At 37.1% G+C, this 18,559-nt stretch overlaps 1 protein-coding gene and 1 pseudogene across 4 annotated transcripts; one reads left to right on the top strand and one right to left on the bottom strand.

Annotated features, from left to right (window-relative positions):
- The first annotated feature begins 3 nt into the window (after positions 1–3).
- ZNF546 (zinc finger protein 546) lies at positions 4–17,914 on the top strand. 3 transcript variants are annotated; one of them, XM_074314324.1, is made up of 6 exons: positions 27–134; positions 5,511–5,703; positions 6,697–6,782; positions 9,069–9,195; positions 10,272–10,367; positions 11,533–17,914. In XM_074314324.1, exons 3-6 carry the CDS (start codon positions 6,774–6,776, stop codon positions 13,641–13,643), a joined length of 2,343 nt encoding a protein of 780 aa, XP_074170425.1. In that variant the 5' UTR covers positions 27–134; positions 5,511–5,703; positions 6,697–6,773; the 3' UTR covers positions 13,644–17,914. The 3 variants fall into 3 exon arrangements, with proteins under 3 accessions (XP_019606907.2, XP_074170425.1, XP_074170426.1); XM_019751348.2 differs by lacking the exon at positions 5,511–5,703 and having other exon boundaries at positions 4–134; XM_074314325.1 differs by lacking the exons at positions 5,511–5,703; positions 6,697–6,782 and having other exon boundaries at positions 34–134.
- LOC109458042 (biogenesis of lysosome-related organelles complex 1 subunit 2) lies at positions 8,163–9,040 on the bottom strand (annotated as a pseudogene). The gene has a single exon (XR_002139137.2). The product of XR_002139137.2 is annotated as a biogenesis of lysosome-related organelles complex 1 subunit 2 (transcript).
- Positions 17,915–18,559: the final 645 nt, after the last annotated feature.

Below are 18,559 nucleotides of genomic sequence, written 5' to 3'. Positions count from 1 at the left end.
CAGCTGTGAACTACATTTCCCAGAACCGCCAGCGGCGGTGTTAGCTACGACCCTGAGGGCCCTCTACGGAGCGTTCTAAGAGGTTCAGCCACCGTGTATGAATTAATTGCAGCTGGGGAAGAAGTCGGTGCTAGGTGAGACGGGGCGGGACTCATGGGACTAGGAGTGGGGATGGGGCTGCTGACCAAAGTGAGGAAACCTGGGGCGTGGACCCGGCGCTTCATGCCGGGAGCTTCAGGCCTGTGCTTGCTTAAGGAGCAGAGGAGAGGGGATTGTGTGATTGCGTGTGTGTGTGTGTGTGTGTGTGTGTGTGTGTGTGTGTGTGTGTGTGTGTGTGTGTACGCACGCGCGCCCACCTGTCTGTCAAGTCCAGGTTGGGCCTTCGTGAGGGTGGGTGAGGTTGTGAGGCTGACCCTGGTGCTTCCCCCGCCCTCCCCTCACAATCCCGTGTTCGCACAGAACAGTGTCCCCAAGAAAATGTCCCCAAGACATTTCAAATATTGTATTGAGCCCTAAAATGAAGGTTCCCAACAAGAAGGCACAGTCCTGAGCTTGGGATGGGACTTTTAGGTGTAGAAGTGTTTCCTGAGGCAGACTTCTGGGACGAAATGATGGGAGTGTCCCTGCTTGGAGGCGCTGTGGGTGCTGCTACATTTTTCAGAACCATAGCACTCCCATACCTCTGCTCCTAGGAATCTGCTGTGAATTCAAAGACAGATTCCAGCCTCCCTCTCCTCTCTGGTTATGTGTGTGAGAGCAGAGTAAATGTGGCTTTGGAGGGGATTTTCTCCATCTGCCTGTACTCTAAGAAAGGCCTGTGTTTCCCAAGTTCCTTCTTAGCCAGTCCTACCATTCTCCAATACAAGGCTCCTGAGGAGAAGGGAAGAATTGTTGTTGGACATCTAAAAGTCCAGATTAGGTGAATTTGTATTTCCTCTTTGTTCATACCTCACATTTTTGTTTTTAGAAATTGGAAACATTTGCTTTTATTTTCCTGAAATGTTCAGTTGCCTGTCTTAGGCCTTTCTTTCCAATGAATGATGGGTCATGCAGATGGATCCCTCTCCTCACTGGCCCTCAAATGCTCCCTCCTCATTTTTCAAATCATTCATCTGACTCACTTTTTATAATAGTAGGAAACGCATATCTTGGAGTCTAAAGTTAAAGCTTTGTTTTATTGAGATTAGTGTTTAGGTGAAATCACATCATTGATCTTCTCCAAAACCTCAGTTGAAAAGTAAGGCAAGATCAGAGATGGTTTGACTGGTGTCAGTAGGTAAGTAACATGGTCATCTGCCTTTTAAGGCTTTTGGAAACAGGAATGTGATTGGAAGTCTATGATTAGAAATCTGTGTCATCATGGGCAGGGATTTTTCCCAAGAAATCAGGAGGTTGAGATTTATGTTAATAAAGTTTGTCATAAGAAGAAAAAGTACACATGAGTAAAATAATATTCATAGTGACGAATAATAATACTCAAATTTTAAATTTTATATGAATCTCATTTACAAATATTGGGATTCAAACACATTTTATGAGGGTGATATACCCAAAGTGATGTTTCAATTGATTATTCAGTGGAAAAGTAGAGAACCAAACATTCTTCTGTCTGTCTTGCCAAAATTTTATTATTTAGTCTGCAGATGGCCCTCATCTGACTTATGTTCGTTCATTCAGAGAAGAATCTTGTCAGAAAAAAGATCTCTTTGTATTGGAGAAGAACATCCAAGAATTTGTAGACTTTATTTAGAATAGTCACACTGATTTCCTTACTATTCCCATGGACATGTCAAACCAATTTGCTTCCAAGCTTTTAAAATAGTTTAAAATCTGATATAGATTTATTGTACACTTAAGATTATGGAATTAATGCTCTTTTTTTGCAAAAAAAAAAATAATCAGTTATTCAGTTATATTACATGAAGGGCTTATAAAGAAGAAAGTTAAATTAGCCCTAGCATCAGTATTAGTATTTTGGGGCAGTATGTTTTAGCAAAATTTTGTCTGTACACGTGTGTGTGTGTGTGTGTGTTTCTGCAGAATAGAAATTGTACTAATTAAACATTTGAGGACAAAGAGACTGTCCAACTCCTATTTAGAAAAAGTAATTCTACCTAACCATAGGTTTCTTATACCTCCATGAATATAGGAAGAGGAGGAAAGTGCCAATGAACCCTCTAGTTTGATAAACCTTCCAGGTATCTACACCTTTAAGGGTTTTATAAGTCAATTAAGAGTAATTATTATGGCACAAATTTATCAAATAAGATAGCCCTTCAAGATTGCATATTTTTTTAGATTTTTAAGGTTGCTTTCACAGGGCATAGTAATATCCTCCCCTGTCTAAGTACCTTTTAAAGCTCCATTATGCAAGTAATATTTTGCAGACTTATAAAAGTAGAAGGCAGAATAAGATGGTAATAAGTATAAATATTCATGTAAATCTTTCCATAGGACAGGAGAATAAGATTGAACCTCTTATTAAAGTTCTCCATTTAATGCCTTACTAGGTTCTTTTTGTTAGTTTTATGTTGAAGAGTGGTAGCTGCAGGAACAAGAGGAGATTTATTGGTTAGCTTTCTGAGAATGTTTTGCTAATGTTAGTTAAAAATAATTTTATTTCCAAGACTTGGCGCTAATTTTAAAATGTCATTATAAAAAAAAGATGGGGGGTGGCTGGTTAGCTCAGTTGGTCAGAGTGTGGTGCTCTTAACAACAAAGTTGCTGGTTCGATCCCCACATGGGCCACTGTGAGCTGCGCCCTCCACAACTAGATTGAAACAACTATTTGACTTGGAGCTGATGGGTCCTGGAAAAACACGCTTAAAGAAATAAAAGTTTTTTAAAAACAGAAAAAAGAAAAAGAATAGACGTGAGACTCAATTTTCACTATAAAAAGTAGCAGAAATAATTTTATTTAATAACAATAGAATAAAGGACATGTAATATCCTTTGTTTTAATAATACTACCTTTTATTAAGTAATTATCTCAATCTTCATGACAACTGTATGAGATAGGTGCTATTCTTATCCCTAGTTTATGAATAAACTAAATGAAAAGTTAGTAGGTGTCAGATTAAGATTCACATTCTGATAGTCTGACAAGTCTGTGTTATTAATGACATTATAATCCCTCCCATAGTTTTACATACTTCTTTAATTTGTCTATATCAATCAGTAATTCATCATGAATGTCTTTCTTCTACAATAAATATGGATCAATATAATCAGTATTAATAAAGCGTTGGTGTGCCACTATCACCAACCATCATTTATTTAACCTGTTGCCTTCTGTAGCTATTTATAACACTTGGTTATTCTAAGTTGTTATATGATAAACATCTTATGCATATATCTTAATGTGCTTTTATAGCCATCTCCTAAGAAAAACTGCCTAAAAATGGAATTTTAATCAAATATCAGAAATAAGGGCTCATATAGTATGCTGGATCTTATGATAGTAATTACAAGAATACAAACACTGAAAACATAGTTGCTACTCGTAAGGTTCCTGTAAGATACAGCAAATAACATAAAATCAGAATAGACTGAGTAAGTGTGAGATAGAAAGTAATAGAAGCCACTAGAGAAATTCACATGCCTTAGGAGTTCATAGGAAGGAGATATTATATCTCTAGCTACTTCTGTCCAGTTTTGACCAAATTATTCTGAACTCGGGAACTCTGTGGCAATAAGTGGATTTTATGCTGTATGCTTCCTACCAGCGCTGTCCCATAGAATTTTCTGTGCTGATGGATATGTTCTATATCTACATTCTCCAATATGGTAGCTACTAGCCACATGAGGCTACTGAGCACCTGAAATGTGGCTACTGCTACTGAGGGACTGACCTTTTAATTTTATTTTATTTTACTTAATTTAAAATTTGATTTAAATAGCCATGTATGGCTGTTGGTTATCATACTGGATAGCACAACTTCATATCTTATAGTTTTTATTCTAATAATGTTAGATTTAAAGTGAGACTCATCGGAGAAGATATTTTTAGTGGGAGTTTGGAGGATACTGTGGCTGAAAGGATAGTTTCAGAGCCAAATAAACTCAGGAATACATTAGTCAGGAGTACATGAAAGGAAGCCTCATTGAGACCACCTCTTATATTATACATACAAGACATTGCAGTACATTCATATACGTGGACATATATAAAAAATCAGAGCGTTGGTTCAGGTGTGAGCAGCTAAAGGAAAAAAAGATATTCAATAAAAATATAACAGGTAATATTTCAGATTATCTTGAATTTTTTCTTCAAATTCAAGGAAATTGTTTAAAAAAGGAAGAGCTTTCTATTATCAAAATGAAATAAATATATATGTCAATATGTATATTTTAAATTGTGTTTAAAAGTTATGGATTATACTTTTTAAATTTTTAAAAAATTTTTCAGTTATGGTTGACACTAAGTATTATTAGTTCCAGATGTACAGCACAGTGGTTAGATACTTATATCACTTAAGAAATGATCCGCCTGATAAGTTTCATACCCACAAGTTATGGATTATACTTAAGCAAAAAGAATATCAAAATATGTCATGTAGATCAGCAGTTTTGACATGGATATATAATTTTCGGGACTTTTTTCTTTTTTTTTAACTTTGTTTTTTTTTACTTTTTTCTCTCTTGATTTTTGCCTGTCTTTAATTCTTTCTTTCTTTCTATGTACATATGTGTGTGTGTGTATTTTTTACAATGTAATCACATTGTGTATTCTGGTTTTTAACCTGATTTTTCTATTTGTAGTGTATCCTGAATATTTTCCATGTCCTTTAAATATTTTCTCCAACTTAGTACAGTACTTAGTATCCACTTAATTCCATTTCATAGATGATCTATAATTTACTTAACAGTCAGCTGTTGCTGGACTCAGAATGCTGAACACTACCATCCTTGCATACATTTTAAAGCACATGTACAATCATTTCCTTTGGACACAATCCTAGATGTAGATTTGTGTGGTTAAATTCTTTCACATACTTCTATACGTCCTACTTAAATGCCCAAATCGACAGCATCTACTAAATAGCCATTTCCCCATGCCCTGGCTCATATGGCATATCAGCAGTCTTTTAAATCTGCCAGTCTGATAACTATAAACTGTACTTCCTTATTTCTTTAACAAGTGTCTCCTTAATTGTATTGAAATTTAATAACTTTGGTGGATGATACGAGGTCAGACAATTAAGTTCGTGAACTTGTTGCAATGATGTTGCTAACCTTTTTTTAATATCAGAGGGATTATTCATTAGAATTTGTACCAGCTGGACAAACAGTTAACCAAGTTTACTATTTGAAAGTGCTGAAAAGGCTGCATGAAAAAGTTAGATGACCTGAACTTTTTGCCAACAATTCATGGCTCTTGCATCACGACAATGCACCAGCTCACACAGCACTGTCTGTGAGGGAGTTTTTAGCCAGTAAACAAATAACTGTTGGAACACCCTCCCTACTCACCTGATCTGGCTGCCAATGACTTCTTTCTTTACCCAAAGATAAAGAAAATATTGAAAGGAAGACATTTTGATGACATTCAGGACTTCCAGTGTAATACAACAACAGCTCTGATGACCATTCCAGAAAAAGAGTTCCAGAATTCCTTTGAGGGGTGGACTGGGCGCTGGCGTCGGTGCATAGCTTCCCGAGGGGAGTATTTCGAAGGTGACCATAGTGATATTCAGCAATGAGGTATGTAGCATTTTTCCTAGGGTGAATTAACGAACTTAATTGTCTGACCTCATACGTTATTTTTTTAGTGAATTACCTGTGCTTAGGTTTCACTCAAAGGAAGAATTCCTGGGTTACAGAGGAAAAAGCCAGAGTTGAAAGAGAATTGACTTTATATTTAGAGAAACATGGATTCTAAACACAGTTCTGCCTCTTACTAACTGAATTTGAGCAAGGAACTTTACTTTGAGCCTCTGTTAACCTCATCTGTTGAATGGGGATAACTACGTTGCATTATTAAATATTAATATGACAAAGGACCCATCACAGAGAAGATACTAAATGTATCGATTCCTGTTGTAGTCACCTCGAGACCGCCGGTATGGTTTCACACCTCAGCAGCCTTGATATTGAGAGATTAGTGTAGTCAGTGACTTCCTGCAGGAAACCAGTATAGATGATCCTGATTAGGAAGTACAGGTTGGTGGGAAACAGAGCCCAGAGGATTCTGGGGGCTGTAGCTTTGGCTGGAGAGGGACTCCGTGTGGGAAGTGCATTTTGCAGTGGGAAAGACTGCCTGTTTTCTGCCTGAGTGCCTGCAGAGTCCAGCTATGTACCTAAACCATGAAAGATATTCAGGTTTGGATGGGGCAGCCCCTTCTCAGTTCTAGATGGTAGCCATGGACGGAAGCGGATCTCCTCAGGGCAGGACTTGGTCTGGTCTCAGCTACAGATCAACATCATCAGAAGTTGGGGTGGCCAGAGACCCTTCTGCTGGAATGTGTGGTCTGGCTTCATGCAGGGGGGCTCTGCTCTGTATCTACACTTGAGCAGGTGCTTCCCCACGGTATAGGGAGGCTTTGGCTTTATCTAAATTCCCTCTTGTGTCTCCTGACTTGTGTGTGGGGCATTGGAAATGGGATCAGAAAGAAGGCAAAACAGGATCATTTTCGCTTAAGTCATTTTGGGATTTCTGAGGCACACCTGGTCTCAGAGCCTCTTGTTCCTTCCCAGCCCTGGCTTCTTTGGACTCTGCGTCTCCAGTGGAGGAAGCCCCAAGAGGACTGACAGGTTCTTGCAGTTCTAAAACCATGGCCCATGTAAGTTCACGTCTCTCCTCCTTGATGTATTGTGGTTTTGAATTCATGAGATCATTTTTATTATCCTGAGACTTACCTCTTAAGATAATCCGATTGTTGAACCTGCTCCCGTTACTCCGATCCCAGTGTCCTCCTCATTTGCCTCTCGTCTGTCTTGCCTGTGTTCGCCTATTCACCACCTCTCTGTGTGCCCAGCCTCTCTCAGGTGCACTGATGGCACATGAAAGATGAAGTCACTTGAGGGAAATATTTAACTTCCTTGGTTAAGAGTCATGATTCCATGACACAGAGTTGATAGTCCCATTAGACTCCACAGGCCTGAGTTTTGCAGGTTGATAAGATGCAATTTAGTGTTGAGTGTTCTGCATGTGGTGAGATCTTAGCTCATAGGACTGGCCTGGAGTGTGGTTGAGGCCTGCATGTGGGGATCTCAGGGATCTAGCCAGGGGGTCCCCGGAGGGATGAACAACAGGACCAAGGTCAATTTTGTGGTAGAGGAGGTGGTGCTGGTCTCCAGTGGCATCAGTGTCACTGGGTCATCCTGCATCTTCATCCTCTAGCTCAGGATCGAGGCTGGTGCTCCTGAGGGATGGTGGTCGTAGCCAGTCGGAAGACCACCCACATCCCTAATGGGGGATGAAAGTAGCCTGTCAGGATTGGGGCAGACCTGAGATATTTCGTCCAACCAAATGCCTAAATATGAAAGAAGGATTAGTCTGATGTATCCACGAGATCAGTGATTAGCCGGCCAATAAAGTATTTAACTAAAGACTTGGTCATTTGTTACAAGGAAAAGTGCTTGTGACGTTATCTGACATAATGATGAGCCAGAGTTTCAATGAAATCAAATGTCAATCAAGTCTTGTTTCCTAAGACAGAGATTTTAGAGTACTTTTTGGAAAAAACACTTTTTTTTTTATTTCTATAAGGGAAAAGAGAATGGGACTCAGTTATTCAGAACTCACATACAGGCACATGATATGCGGTGTGCTTATGTATATTATTTCATTTCATTGGGAAACTTTGATTATTTTATTCATTTCTAGACCCTTGGATAATTATGTTATCCAACTATATACAGGACATTTTGTTTGTACCAACAATGTTGCTTTTTTAAAAATATGATTCATTTATAACAATAATTACCAAGTTTGTTCTATATATAGTCTTTTTCTTTTCAATTATAGTTGTCATTCAACTAACAGTATTTTTTTTTTAAAGAACAGGTTTGTTTTATTTTCTTTTTTTAAATCTTGTTAGCAATACAGTAGCATCATTAAGAGAAAAAACAACCATTTACACAGTAACTCAAAATCCAGCCACTTAAGAAAATAATGTAAAGAAAACAGGGCTTCTCATTTGATTCGACTGGCAAGCCCAGATTTATCCTGAACTTTGAGACTCTTTGTCTTGAACGGATAGTAACGCATTCAAGTAAAAGGTAAGGGGTTATAAGTGTGAGTTTCTGAGGGATTCTGCCCCAAGGGAAGTGCAGGAGTAGCCACAGTCCTCTAGTTTACTCCAACGGTGGGATGTTTCTGGGATGGCCAGCACGGCTTCCTTTTGAGTTTTGACAATTCTTCAGCCTCAAGATGCAGGTCTTATAAAATATTCTTCCACATTAAAAAAGACTTTGTTCCACAGGAATAAGTTTTTCCTCGCTGCTGCAGCTTCTTGTACTTGGCTTCCAGTTTTTTTGAATATGCATCCAACTCGTAGGCTGCCTGCTCAAAAGCTGCTACCTGCTCCTCAATTACATTGATCTGATCCAGATAAGGCTGCAGTTCAGCACACTTCTGGTTTAAGTCCTTTAAGTTTCTACTGATGTTGATAGCAATATCTTTCATTTCAAGATGTTTCAGGCTGGTTAGTTTATTCATATTTTCCAGTAGCTTATAGTCTTCGCTGGTGGCCGTCAGTTCCCCGGTCAGGTAAGTTGCCATTTTGGAGAACATGTCCCGCCAGAGCTCAGTGATGTCAGCCTCAGCGGGCTCCTTTGCTTCCTCAGCTGTCTCCAGGGCGGCATCGTCTCAAACTGGCTCCTCTCGTTGGGTCGCAGGGACAGTTTCGGTTGCCGCCACTATACTGGGCCCCCAACTAACAGTATTCTTTCAAAGCATATAGTTACTCTACTTTAGAAATACTAATTTCCTTATTTTTCCCTACGTGCCACAGGCTTGAACACAGTTTACTCAATTGCTATATTACCTCTTTCCTGAAAAGCAGTTTTCCATCTTAAAAATACATTTAAAACAATGTTTATAATACATGGGTCTGTCATTTCAGATGTCTCTGACATTCAGGGACATGGCCATACACCTCTCCCAGGACGAGTGGGAATGCCTGGACCCTGCTCAGAGGGCCTTGTACAGGGACGTGATGTTGGAGAACTACAGCAACTTGGTCTCACTGGGTGAGGGTAACTGCACAAATAATTTACAGTCCGTTTTCTGGAATATCACTTTCCCCTATTGTTGCATTTCAGAGCTGTTTTAAGACAGCAGCTGACTTTCTGCCCCCTATTTCAAAAGAAATGGTTTGAGCATTACTGGGTTAGAAATGGGCACTTCTGTTAAGCGCCTTCATCTTCCCCATCCTTCAGTGACCTTCACACCTCCCTCTGGCCCTTCCTGCAATTGCCTGTTTTTCTAAATGATTCCCAGATTGGTTTCTACAACATTTCCCGGGAAGCCACGTTTCATGTAATGTGTATGATTAGAATTCCTATAGCTGCTGCGTGTTAATGGTCTGGCCCACCTGCAAAGAGGTCAGCCAGTCTCGGGGTTCTGGTTTTCTGTGATCATCAAAACAGCCTCTGTGGTTTACATACTGGTGGATTGGGTTAACAATACCCATTTAAAATTCAAGCAAACATATCCCATCCTAGAAGAGACATAGTCTGTTTAACCTACCTTGTGGTTGAAAGTTATAGTTTGTGAACTTTGCATTTTCCATTGAAAGAATATCTGCGGAATAACCTGGGAGTGTTTTAGGAAACAGTATTTTTCTTTTAATAAAGTAACAACAATTAAAATATTGTATACTAGGTATCCTTTTAAGCCTTTAAATATATTAATTCATTTAATTCCCAGGGCAGCCCTATGAAGTAGGTATATTAGCCCTATTTTTCATTTGATAAAAGTGTAACACATTCAGAGTAAGCAACTTTTCAAGGTCACATAGCTGGCAGGTGGCAAAGGGCTTGAACCCAGGCTGTAGGGCTCCAGCATCTGTAGTCTTAACCCTTCTCCATTCGCCTTTAAAAGCGGAGCAGACTTTTTCCCTCCTCATCTGGTCTTTTTAGTCCTATGATCATGGATTCATTTAAATGTCAATATTCTTCAGTGGCCTTTTATCAAGTACCGTTTTGACCGCGTTTGATATAAAGATAGTCAAATCTGAATTAAGTCATTTTGAGCTTACGGGTTTTTGTTTTATTTATTTGTTCTAAATCATGTTCTCCATCAAGCATTTCTTTCTCGTGAGCAGGATGTTCCATTCCTAAGCCAGATGTGATTACTTTATTGGAGCAAGAGAAAGAGCCCTGGATGGTAATGAGGGAAGGAACAAGAAGTTGGTACACAGGTGGGTGATGACTAATCAGGCAGGGAGATGCCATCCTAAGCACCTCAACTCAGGGAGAGGCACACCCTTGAGAAGTTGGTTGGAAAGCGCCCTTCAAAGGCCCAAGGCCTGTGGAGAAAAGGCCTGAGACCTGGGAAAACATTAAGATCCTCACCACGTGAGCTACCAGAGGAAATTTATCTTTACCCCCATTTGCCGTGCTCCTCGTTTCTCTTCTCTTCTATTCCCCTCTCCCCCCATTTATTTCAAAGAGAGACTGCTTTCTTCCCCCTTCACAGCCATTTTACTTATGTCTCCACGTCCTCTTTTATCGTTACACTTATATGCATTTCTCCAGTGCCTAAAATTATTTTGTCTCACACCTATTTACTTGAAACCAGGCACCGTGCTAGAGTCTAGGAGCTATTGAGGTAGGTTCCTACTGTCGTGGAGGTGTTGCTATTGTAGTAAGGGAGACATGTGGACCAGACATTATCAGGCTGTAATATGTGTTGTAAAGGAAATTAAGCAGGGTAAGGAGACAGAATCTTGGAGGGTTGGCAGGGCTAATTTAATTTAGGTGATATCAAAGGCCGATCTGAGGTGCTAACCTTTGAACAGAGATATGAAGTAAAGTCTGAGGACCTATGAGTGCTGAGGAAGAGCAGTTGGAGCAGAGTAAACAGCAAATGCAAAAGTTCTGAGATCAAAGGTCATCTGGGTTTTATTCCCAAACCAGATGACGCCAGCTGATTTGAACATTCTGTTATACTTCTTTGTGTGTTCTCCTATGTTTTCATTTCTCTTGGGAATATATAGAAGTGGAACTGCTGAGTCATGGGACAGGTGTATTTTCTTAATCATATGTATTGAGACATACTTTACGTAATAGAAAATGCATCCATTTTAAGTGTCAAGTTCTGTAAATTTAAAACAGTTTCATTGATGTATAATTGTCATACAGTAAACTGAACATATTTGAAGTGTACAATTTCATAAGTTGACTTAACGTATGTTGTGGAACTATTACACAATCAAAATAGTAAATATATCCATCATATCCAAAAGTAATCCCATCCTCATGCCATTCTCTACTATGAGAAGCAACCCCTCACTCCACCGTCAGCACAGAAAAATCACATAACAGCATTTGTTTCCCTTTTGCTTTTTTTTTTTTTTTTTTCAGATTTGGAATCTAAGTGTGTCACCAAGAAGTTATTTCCAGAAAAGGATATTTGTGAAATATATTTATCTCAGTTGCAGACAGAAAAGAATAAAACCTTCATCCATCGGGATACAGTTTTCAGAAATGATTTGCAGTATAAACATGAATTTGAGAGACAAGAAGGACAGATGAGATGTGTTAGTAAAATGATAATCCAAAAACATTTATCTTTTCCTCTCCATCAGAAAATTCATGCTAGAGACAAATCATATGAATGTAAGGAATGTAAGAAGGCTTTTAGACAACAGTCATACCTTAGTCAACATCTAAGAATTCATACCGGTGAGAGACCCTATAAATGTAAGGAATGTGGGAAGGCCTTTTGTCGTGTGGGAGACCTTAGAGTACATCAGACAATTCATGCTGGGGAGAGACCCTATGGATGTAAAGAATGTGGGAAGGCCTTTAGACTTCATTATCACCTTACCGAACATCAGAGAATACATTCTGGTATGAAACCCTATGACTGTAAGGAATGTGGCAAGGCCTTTAGTCGTGTTAGAGACCTTAGAGTACATCAGACAATTCATGCTGGGAAGAGACCCTATGAATGTAAAGAATGTGGGAAGGCCTTTAGACTTCATTATCAACTTACTGAACATCAAAGAATTCATACTGGTGAGAGGCCTTATCAATGTAAGATTTGTGGAAAGACCTTTAGGGTCCAACGACATATTAGTCAACATCAGAAAATTCATACTGGGGTAAAACCCTATAAATGTAATGAATGTGGAAAGGCCTTTAGTCATGGCTCATACCTTGTTCAACATCAGAAAATTCATACTGGTGAGAAACCCTATGAATGTAAAGAATGTGGTAAATCCTTCAGTTTTCATGCAGAACTTATTCGACATCATAGAATCCATACCGGTGAGAAACCCTATGAATGTAAAGAATGTGGGAAAGCCTTTCGTCTTCAAACAGAACTTACTCGTCACCATAGAATTCATACTGGTGAGAAACCCTATGTATGTAAGGAATGTGGAAAAGCCTTTATTTGTGGCTATCAACTTACTTTACACCTGAGAACTCATACCGGTGAGATTCCCTATGAATGTAAGGAATGTGGGAAAAACTTCAGCAGTCGCTATCACCTTACTCAACATTATAGAATCCATACCGGTGAGAAACCCTATGGATGTAAAGTATGTGGGAAAGCCTTTCGTCTTCAAGCAGAACTTACCCGACATCACAGAATTCATACTTGTGAGAAGCCCTATGAATGTAAGGAATGTGGGAAGGCCTTTATTCGTAGCAATCAACTTATTTCACACCAGCGAATTCACACCAATGAGAATACCTTTGAATGTAAGGAATGTGGGAAGATTTTTAGTCGTCGCTACAATCTTACTCAACATTATAAAATTCATACTGGTGAAAAACCTTATGAATGTAAAGAATGTGGAAAGGCCTTTCGCTTTCAAACAGAACTTACTCAGCATCACAGAATTCATACTGGTGAAAAACCCTATAAATGTCAGGAATGTGGGAAAGCCTTTATTCGTAGCAATCATCTTATTCAACATCACAGAATCCATACTGGTGAGAAACCCTATGAATGCAAGGAATGTGGGAAGACCTTTAGTCGTCACTATCATCTTACTCAACATCACAGAACCCATACTGGTGAGAAACCCTACATATGTAATGAATGTGGGAATGCTTTTATCTGTAGTTATCAACTTACCTTACATCAAAGAATTCACACGGGTGAGATTCCATATGAATGTAAGGAATGTGGAAAGACCTTTAGTCGTCGGTATCATCTTACTCAACATTTCAGACTGCACACTGGTGAGAAACCTTATGGATGTAAAGAATGTGGGAATGCCTTTCGTCTTCAAGCAGAACTTACCCGACATCACACAATCCATACTGGTGAGAAACCCTATAAATGTAAAGAATGTGGGAAGGCCTTTAGTGTTAATTCAGAACTTACTCGTCATCACAGAATTCATACCGGTGAGAAACCCTACAAATGTAAAGAATGTGGGAAAGCCTTTATTCGTAGTGATCAACTTACTTTACATCAAAGAAATCATATTAGTGAGGAAACCCTATGCATAACGTAAAGAGGATACAATGGCCTTTAGAAATTGCCTTTTGAACAGCAGAGAACTCATAATTTAAGAAATATTTTACTTCTTAGGTAACATGGGAATCCCTCATTTCATGATTAAAACTTAACAGAAATAGTTTTATACTATACGTGTTGATGTAAAGAGTTGAAAAATTATAGCATCACCCAGTCTTGGTTAAACTTGAGCAAATTGCATCGGTGCAGTGCACCTCAGACCAAGGTGAAGGGCACCCGCCACACACACTGTTGTTCACCAAAACTTTTATAAAATGCAGTAAAGCAGGATTACCAGAAAAAAATGAAATGGAAAGAAAAACAGTCAAATGAAAGCCCTGATTTTATTATTGCATTTAACAGACATAAATTTAGCTCTGTCAAATTGTTGAAAAGGTTTCTAAATGCTTATTCTCTCTGTCTCTACTCAGCTCATTACAGACCAGAAGCAAACATTCTGTGGCCCAGCATCAGTACATGGACCACTCTTTATATAGCACTGTAACAGAAAATACTTTTTTTTTTTTTTAGAAAATACTTCTAAAGTTAAAAAAATAAAAGGATACCTTAGGAAGAATCAGAAAATGTGTTTGACTTATTTAAAAATATGAGGAATGAATTTATGAAAGGGATGTATTAACTTATTCTAGCTACCTTTGCAAGCCTGCTGGCATTTCTTTGGGAGAACCACTGCAGATCATAGGTCACTTGCAAATGTAGTGTGCCTTTCCTAAAAACCTAAATATGCCTTTGTTTATTCTCAAATTGGTATGACTAAACTTATGTGACTATGTCTCTGGTAAAAGATGGCCCAGACTTTGTGCACTATCCCAGAACTATTTGGAGGCTTCCAAAGAAAACGGAGGGTTTCTCATCATTTCATTTGAACAGTGGCCACAAGCACAGATATAGCTAGTGTGAACTGCAATATTTCTGGATAACCAAATACAGATATTGTTGAAGTAGATAATTTTGAATGAGACAAATTATATGACTCTAAATGCTCACAGCTTTCGCTAAAGCCACCTAAATGTTCATGTTGCTGTTTATGGTAGTTTTGGGTACATCAGTTGGAAGACTCAGTAAAACATAAAGAAACAAAATTACTGCTGTTTAAAATGGAGGAATAAGCAGTCACCATGCTCTGGGCTAGAAAAACCCTATGGGTAAATATAGAAAGAGAACCCCACAGACACACCTCATGAAATGTCTGACGTCTAAAAGTGTATCCTGCGTGACAATTTTTTTAAATATTCATATCTTTAAAAAAATAATTCTGTTAATGTAATGAATGTGGGGAAAGGCTTTAGCTATAGCATTATCTTTACTGTAATTCTCACAATTTAACCTCAGCCTGTGTGGTATTTCGCAAAACACTTCTCTCTGTGCTTCAGTTTTAAAATAGTGATAATAGTACCTTCCTAATGGTATTTTTGTGAGGATGAAATGTCAATTAAAAAAACAAAACCTTTAGAAGAGCATATGCTTAATAAACACTACTGTTATTTTTATCATTAGTAATACTATTAGTAAATTCATGTGAGAGGAAGACCCTATGAGTGTAAGGAATTTGTAAAATCCTTCCATTACCTTTCACTCCTTACTAATATTGAGATGCTTGTGAATAAAGTCTAGTAAAATGAACTTCCATTTCTAAAATCAGAACTCATCTCTGAAAACTGATATGAGAAAAACATCTCTAGAGTTGATGAGTTTCATGGTTTATGCAGGTAAAGCTTTTGAAGAATCAAGGAAAGCTGTAATGCTTTTTCTTTTTATAATTCAAAAAGCAGACAAATTACAGCCTGCTTTTTCTGCCCAAAATTCATGATAAATTAGAAACTAACAACCAAAAGGCTACTGTCCATTTGGAAACAATTTTTAAATAGTACAGTGAACACTGGTATGCCCTTTCTAGATTCAGTGATTATTAATATATTGTTATCTTTGGTTTGCTTCTATATCATTTTTTACATTTTTGCTATATTGTTTGAGTATAAATTGTAGACATCATGACATTTCACCTGTCTGTATATAATCATGCAATTCCTAAGAATAAAGGCTGCCTCCTACTTATATAACTTCACACCTAAGGAAATTAGTAAGTCCATAATCTCTAATATTACAAATAGATATCAGTGCCTTAACCCAACATACCTGAAAGAATGTCTCTGGGAACATAGTATTTAATGGTACTTGAAAAATGTTCTGTGATCACACAGGCTTATGAAGCTTTGAACACTAAATCCCTTCTAAGGAAAAAAAGTGCGTATTGTCAGACTATCAGAAGATTGAGTCCTACACTAACGATAATTGGCATAACTTTGTTTATCCCAATGTATCTTAAAATTTACTAAGGAAGTCCCATTCACAATACCTAATACCTTTGGGATGTGAACCCACATTGGAAATGCTGCCATAACCAAAAATGATTGACCCTAAGGATGGACTATTTAGTTAGTTAAGATGGCAGACGCTTAGCTAGGTTGAGAAAAGAAATGCATGGTGTATTTCTCTGCTGCTCGCATCTTCCTCTGCAATCAATTGCTTGCCTTCTGAATTTTTCTACAAAATTAAAACCCCATTAGCCCCCCGCCTTTTTTTTTTTAATTTCTCTGTGTTATCTTTTGGTGACATTATTTTCTTTTTTAACATTTTTTATTAGTTTCAGGTGCACAAAACAATGTAATAGTTAGACATTTATCATTTATATCCCTCACACGGTGACAGCCCTCCTCCCCCCATCCACTATGGCCCCCATTTTTATATGAATATACCATAATGTATTTAAACCTTTCTTATTGTTTAGTGTCTAGGTTTCAAGAGTTTTTCACTATTTCAGATATACTTCAGTGAATATCCTTGTCTGTGATCATTGGTCTGTGTGAGCTGGAATTTCTTTAACTGAACATGTGGAAGTAGGATTGCTCACACCTTATATATTCTTTCAGTCATGTTAGATTTTGCTAGATTGATCAAAGGTCATATACACTTCCAGTTATACTAGATATTGTCAAATTATTCTCTTAGACTCCTGTCAATACTCAATTTGACAGGAATACTATCAAATTGAGTATTCCTGTAGCCTCACTCTAGATGTCTTAATATTTTTTATAAATTTCAGTTTCAGTTGAGCCTTTTTGCAAACACGTTTCTTAGCCAATCATTGGTTCTTTACTTTGACTTTCTCCATTATTTTTGTTCTTTTTTTCCCCTAATTGACTTGAATATCATTCTGGATACTTCATTTGCTATAGCAATGCAATTATTTTCTCTGTCATTAATTATAGCATTGGTTATCTGTCTCCTGAACACTCATTCTATTTTTATGAGACAGATTTCTAGGTCATAAATTGTATAATCTGGAAATAAAACTTTATTTATGTTCCAATATTTAATGTACTACTTTGTTTACTTATTGCAATAGCTAGACTCTTCAAAATAAGGTTGAATATTATGGTGATACAGGCATCAATTTCTCCAAATTTAATAGAAAATTTCATAACATTTAATCATGTGCTATAATATTCACTCTTTATTTGAAGATCAATTCTCTTTGTTGCCTCTAAGTATTTTCCTGCAATATACGTAGGGGGGTGGAGGATGCCTACTGTGGTAATGACTGCTAAATTCTAAACAAGGCCGTTTTGTTATCTGTTGGTATAATCTTATATTTTTCTCCTTAAATTTATTGATGTATTGATTGATACATATGAATTTCTTGAATTTTAAACATTTCTTGTAATATACTATGATTTTTGTGATATGCTGGAGTTCATTTAGTATTATCTTAATTAGAATTTTTCCATCTATAGTCATGTGTGAGGCAGTATTATAGTTTCCTTTTCATTCATAAGATTTTGGAATTGTAATGAACTGTTCTTTAAAAACTAGAAACAAGTCGTCTTTAAGATATACTGAATTTTTAAATATTGACTTTGTATCTTATGACCTTGCTAAATTCACTTAGTTCTAGAAGAGTTTATTTTTTATAAATTACTTAGAGTTTTGTATAAATACAATCAAGAAATCTGTTAAGACAGTTCCTTTTTCATTTTTATTTTCTTTTATTTCCTTTACTTTCCTTATTGCACAGACTAGAACAGTGTTGAATAAAAGTACTCAGAGCGGACCTTGTTTCTGACCTTAGGAAAAAGGCATTCAATATTTTATCATAATGTGTATGTTAGCTGCTCATTTTCCGTAAATATCCTTTATCATATTGGTGTTGAATTTTGTCAAATACATAAAAAGCAACAATTGACATGAGCTTTTGGTTTCTCTCCTTTAATGTGGTGAATTACTTTGATTAATTTTAGAATGTCATACCAGCCTTGCATTCCTGGGTTATGCCCCACTTGGTCATGATATATATATATATATATATATATATATATATATATATATATATATATATATATATATATATATTACTGAATTCCATTTGCTAATTATTTTTGGAGATTGTTCATGTATATGTTTATTGTTCATATTGGTCTAATTTTTTTTTCTTATGATCTCTTTCTCAACTTCTGTTATCAGTGTTAAGTGGACATAAAATAAGATGGGAAATGTTCCTTCTTTCTCTAGTTTCTGAAAGAAATATTGCAAAAGTCATATTATTTCTTTCTTAAATCAGGTCAAATTGCCATTGAAATTATTTGAACCTTGAGTTTTCTTTGTGGGAAGAATATATAGTTTCAAGGACAATATATTCCATCAAATTGAATTTTTATATCACAGCAAACAAATTAAAATGAAATTTCAAAGAGAAAAGTTCCATTTATAAAGAACATAAAATACCTAGGAATAAATTTTGAAAAGCACATGCAGGATCACTACCTGAAAATGACACAGTTTTGCTGAGAGAAGCTAAGTAAGTGGAAAGATATGCCCTTATCATGGATGAGAAGA

Source organism: Rhinolophus sinicus, linkage group LG11 (assembly GCF_036562045.2).
Source record: "Rhinolophus sinicus isolate RSC01 linkage group LG11, ASM3656204v1, whole genome shotgun sequence".
In the NCBI taxonomy this organism is placed as follows: Eukaryota; Metazoa; Chordata; class Mammalia; order Chiroptera; family Rhinolophidae; genus Rhinolophus; species Rhinolophus sinicus.
Note: the sequence above shows the minus strand (reverse complement) of the source record. Positions and strands in the feature narration are given on the sequence as shown.